The 5,464-nt window shown below is 38.0% G+C and overlaps 2 protein-coding genes across 2 annotated transcripts; both read right to left on the reverse strand.

Annotated features, from left to right (window-relative positions):
• Positions 1 to 629: 629 nt before the first annotated feature.
• On the reverse strand, positions 630 to 1,046 carry LOC141704876 (uncharacterized). The gene has a single exon (XM_074508038.1). It carries the CDS (start codon positions 1,044 to 1,046, stop codon positions 630 to 632), a length of 417 nt encoding a protein of 138 aa, XP_074364139.1.
• A 3,105-nt stretch (positions 1,047 to 4,151) lies between these two features.
• On the reverse strand, positions 4,152 to 4,949 carry LOC141704878 (F-box/FBD/LRR-repeat protein At1g13570-like). Its single transcript, XM_074508039.1, has one exon. The coding sequence runs from the start codon at positions 4,947 to 4,949 to the stop codon at positions 4,152 to 4,154; it is 798 nt and encodes a 265-aa protein (XP_074364140.1).
• Positions 4,950 to 5,464: the final 515 nt, after the last annotated feature.

The following is a 5,464-nucleotide window of genomic DNA, read 5'->3' on the forward strand; positions in this document are numbered from 1 at the left end:
TCAGCACATAAAGCCATACCTATGTCCAAGTAGAAATTCAAGGCGCGCCCTAACATCTCTGTATGTGGCGCCGCCCTGTATCACCAGCTTTTGGTTTCTCATACCATTTTACATCATAAGGTGTGCCCTAAACTATTCATCTTTGGGGCTGACTTTAATTATGCCCAAGCTACAGTATGGACATGTCGAAGTAATCATGTCCAAATGATCCACCCAAGGAGCCTTCCTTACCTAGGGCGCGCCCTAAGGCTCACTATAGGACAGACTCCAATTAAGCCACTCATCTATCTTTTTTCAACGATTGGACGCGCCTCGTCATGTTCAAAGGCGCGCCTTTAAGGCAAACGGTCACGGGCCACTCAACTGTTTAACCAATGCAGCGCGTTCTTAGGGCGTGCCATCTGTTTATGGAAAGTTAATCTTATCTTTTCCTAGTTTTTAGGCGTTTCTCCTTCAATTTTACCTATTTTATCAATCTTAATCTGAATATTGTTTATACCAACATTTGGGCATAACACATATTATTTAAAAGATAAATTACAAAACACATAAAAAGAAATTACATAACAAATATAATTTTAATTCAGGTCACCGCCATGGATCTGCCAAAGATGTTCTATAAGATCATTTTACAATTGAAAATAAGCTGGTTTGTTTCGAATTTGTTGATGCATCTGTATGTATTCTCGTAGATTATTCGGATGATTGCGAATTCGAGTAACAACTGGTATTTCGACATCCGAATCAAAGTGTTCTTCTTCGAGGGATGATTCTCTTTCATCGTCAATGATCATATTGTGCAATATTACACAAGTAGTCATAATATATTTCATTGTTTCGACATCCCAAAATCGTGATGGACCACAGATCATTGCAAATCGAGATTGTAGCACTCCAAATGCTCTTTCAACATCTTTTCTAATGGACTCATGTGTAGCTGCAAAATACTTTCTTTTGTTACCTTGAGGTTTTGGAATAGTTTTTACAAATGTTGGCCAAGAAAGATATATGCCATCAGCAAGATAATTATCCCATGTTATATTCATTCTCATTGATGGTATACTTCACTTCAGGTCCGTGACCTTCAGCCAAATCTTCAAATAGATGAGACCGGTCTTATACATTGTTGTCGTTTAATGATCCTGGAAGCCCAAAAAAAGAATACCAAATCCATTTTGAAGCTATGGCTTCTAATATTATAGTTGGTTCATGAACATGACCAGTATACATACCTTGCCAAGTAGTTAGATAATTTTTCCATTTCCAGTGCATACAGTTGATACTACCCAGCATTCCAGGAAAGCCTCGTTGTTCATTCTCTGCCAATAATTTAGAGACATCTTGTTCATTTGGTCGTCTCAAGTATTCTACTTCAATATTTCCATAATTGATTTAAGAAATCTTCTTAGACTCTCTATTGTTGTATTATCACCAATACGTACGTAATCATCAACAACATCAGCTGTCGTTCCATATGCAAGCATCCTCAGTGCAGCTGTCATTGTCTGAAGAGATGACAGTCCAGGAACTCCTACAACATCAGTTCGCTGAGTAAAATAGTAATCATGAATTGCAACTGCTTCCTCAATTCGTAGAAATAATGATCTACGCATTCGAAATCTTCGACGGAATTATGTTTCTGTGTACGTATGTGTATCAGATAAATAATCATGATACAGTCTAGTATGACCTTCTTCCCTATTTCGATTAATCACACGATGATTCACAATACCACCATGATGTGGGATAAATTCACTCTCTAACGTTGATAATGAAGGTGTACAACAGCCATTCTCATTCTTGCATCATGTTCTTCTTCTTCTGGTTACATAATATCAAGAATCATTTGTGTGGTGTTATCATTGAGTACGGTGTGTTGAAATATTTTAAGTTTGTGTTTTACTTCGTTCTTGATCTATATAATTAATAGGAAGTTCAGATGAAGAGATCTTAAATTATTGTCCTTGTTGTGGACCATTTACAAAGATGAATTTTGCCAATGTATTTTCACATCAACTAGTCAAGTGTATTTTCACATCAACTAGCCAAAAAAGCAAAGCCGCTAAAACTGAAAGTTTTTACAAAAGGTGAAGACGAGTGGTAATCTCAATGTTTAATTGAGTTGTCACTTTCATTATCTTTTAACGTATAACAACTTATTTAAAATTTTACAAAATATATTTTTATTGAAAACCTATTGTTTAGGATTAAATATACTATTTCAAAAAATAGCCAACCAAAACACAATGTCTTACGGATTCAACAAATTTTAACCAACCATTTTTTTATATTATTATAGTTAACCAGAATCTTTGGAATCTTCATCCAAATTGAAGTAAAGAATTAAGAACTTGTTAATGTCAATAGCATGTTGTAAACTCTGTTTAATTTCTACATATTCTTACATAGTACAAAGAGAATCTTTTGCGTTATATTACTAACTAATAAAATTTCTTGTGTTAAAACAAATAAAATGAAAATGTCCATCTAAAACCTAGAATATTCTTATTAATATTTACCATAAACTTTTTCATTGTAATGCTATAAATAGATCTAATCCAAAATAGAATTGCACTTGATTAAACTCTTAATAATGAGGTTCAAACAGCTAATGCATGTACACCAAATTTAAGCACGTACAACATGATGCAATTTCCATAATCAATAATAAAACCAGAGCAATTTAACTGAAACAGGTAATAAATATGATCACTAGTTTCACCAATCAACCGTACGTCACCCAGAAATGAGCTCAGAAATGAACTACAGTCTACAGCACATAGAACTTTGTCTTCTATGTGATCCAAATAAAAGCTTATAAAGATACAATTGTTCTTCCCCCTACAGGTTTTAGTATTGTTCTAGTCCCTGGGGGGCAATTTGAAACAGAAACGAAAAAAGGGCATACACTTATCTTGCTTAGAGCAGGTTCTTCGGAGGGTAGGATGACCGCAGCTAACCACAGATCCAACTTAACTGTTTTGCACATTGAAAGATACACTGAAAGAAACATCAACCTAAACGTCAGTAATATAACTCAAAAGGTATTTGTTTCTGTTATGCCCGCTTTCGGCCATGGGCCCTAAACAGGTCCCTGTGGGTGCACTAAATAGCTGGACTCTCGTGTGTGGGCTAGAACCATGGATTTATATGACTTGGGCCAGCACATGCGGGCTGGGCTCGTAACATGCAAGCTGGGTTCACATGCGAGCTGGGCTCATGACATGAGAGCTGGGCTCAAACATGCGAGTTGGGCTCAAGTGAGGACATGCGAGCTGGGCTCACACATGTAAGGTGAGCTCACATTTGTCATTTGGGCTCTCATATGCGAGCTGAGCTCGGTTGTGCCCACGCGAGGTGGGCTCAGGTGCCTTCATGCGAGGTGGGCTTAGCTGCCCACACGCGGGCTGAGCTCATGAGCCCACATCTTATAGAAACAGAGGTAACATTATATTTATTATTTAAAGGCGGTGCGGGCCGAGGTGACCAGGCCGGGCCGCATCGAAAGACTTTGTGTGCAACATGGAAAGTGACTCATAGATGACTGAGTTGCTCGTAGATTTCGGGGTCGACACGGGTTATTCCTACAATTACGGGAAGAAATGCGGAGATGCCGCGAAATTATAGGAAGCATGTGGAGCCGGTCGAGATTTACGTGCCTAATTGGCTGAAGGCCTGACTTTATCGTGGGCTTGGGCTGCACGGGCTGAAGAGTCCTAACCCTAGCCTACGTGACTTGTTCCCCAAGAACTACGTGAGGCTTGATCCCTATAAATAGGGTACGTAGGCACTTGTATGAGACATGAGTCGACACTTGACAGAGAATAACAAACCCTATTCTTTTTTAAGGAGTCCACATACAAGCTCAGCCACCACCAAACAACCTTCCTCCGCCCTCAAACACCGTCCTTGATCTTTGTTCCGCCCATTAACCTCCACAACATTGTTATACGAAATTCTCCCTATAACATTTGGCGCTAGAAGGAGTGGTCGTTCATCAATAATAAAACCAGAGAAATTTAACTGAAACAGGTAATAAATATAATCACTAGTTTCACCAATCAAACGTACGTCGCCCAGAAATGAGCTCAGAAATGAACTACAGTCTACAGCACATAGAACTTTGTCTTCTATGTTATCCAATTTAAAACTTATAAAAATGCTTTTGTTCTTCCGCAAACAACCGAAATTTTATTTAAACAACCGAAAACCTTAACCACATTGGATGTTTCTGACGGCATTTCCCTATCACAGGCCACCATGCAAGAAAATTCTATAATGTTTTCTAACCCAGCTAAGGAATATTCTGAAGGCATTTTGGTATACATCTGACGTAAGTATTTGAGATTAGGAGCACGGAAGTTGATAGGTAAGAGTCCTTCACAACAGAACAAGATCAACTTCTCAAGCACAGGGCAATTGAAGACGTTTTGTTCTGAAGTAGAGACATCTGTTAAAACGATTTCCTTCAGAAAAGTCAATCCTCCAAATGTAGGTGTATAGGGTAACCAAACATTTTTTAGGCCCTCTAGATAAAGTTGCTTGATACCCTTAGTTGAGAATAACGGAATCCACTGACCAAAACAATCAAGGATTATCTTGGCATCGCAAAAACCAGGAAAACAGAGAGAAAATCTGAGAATGGGGCCATTGTGGAGTAGGAGAACATTACTTATCACACTAACAAAATTAAGAGCTGCTAGTTCTAGACCACGCGATCTGCCAATATAACATGACTTTTCACTTAAGATGTCTTCATCAAAAACAAGATTTGGAATAGTAGTCCAACAATTCCTCCAATTCCTCGCCAAGATACTGGTTCTCACTGCATCTCGTATAGGCATAAAACAAAGGATAGTTTCTTGTACATTCCGAGGCAGCACAATGATCCTATCTTCCTCAATATGAGTACGACCGACCTTTCTCTTACTAGACTCATCCATTCCCATCTGCAATAAGAAAACGCGTCATAATTTACTAATGATGCCTCATCCATTTATTAACATTTTACTTTTTATGATGTCTCGTCCGATTGTGAAATAATGATATAAATATCGAGTTTTCAATGAACATTAACCAAAATACCCATTTTCAAGCACTTCGGAAAATTCTACCCATTCGATTACCCTAATGTCAAATGCGTATTTTATATCACTATGCCCATCTCCTTTTCTTTTTCGACCCCTTTTATAAAAACACACGCCACGATATCTCGGTGCTCCTCTTATATGAGAATATACTATGAATATTTCAAGCTAGTTGATTACATAATTAGAAGGCGAATCTGATTTAGTGAGGAAATTCTGAAGTGTTGGATAGCATATAAATGTCGTACATGTGTACATCCGTGAGGTTGAACTGGAAAGGTAGTACGCATTTGACAATGGGGGTCTTTGAATGATAGACATTACTAATTTGGTTTCTATAAGATACCCCAAATCCAAATGCATATGAGGTAGTATAA

Source organism: Apium graveolens, unplaced genomic scaffold (genome assembly GCF_009905375.1).
Source record: "Apium graveolens cultivar Ventura unplaced genomic scaffold, ASM990537v1 ctg8363, whole genome shotgun sequence".
Lineage (NCBI taxonomy): Eukaryota > Viridiplantae > Streptophyta > Magnoliopsida > Apiales > Apiaceae > Apium > Apium graveolens.

Excerpts from the sequence above, each read along its gene's own strand:
- LOC141704876 (XM_074508038.1), bottom strand. The coding sequence starts at position 1,046 with ATGAATATAACATGGGATAATTATCTTGCTGATGGCATATATCTTTCT.
- LOC141704878 (XM_074508039.1), bottom strand. The coding sequence starts at position 4,949 with ATGGGAATGGATGAGTCTAGTAAGAGAAAGGTCGGTCGTACTCATATT.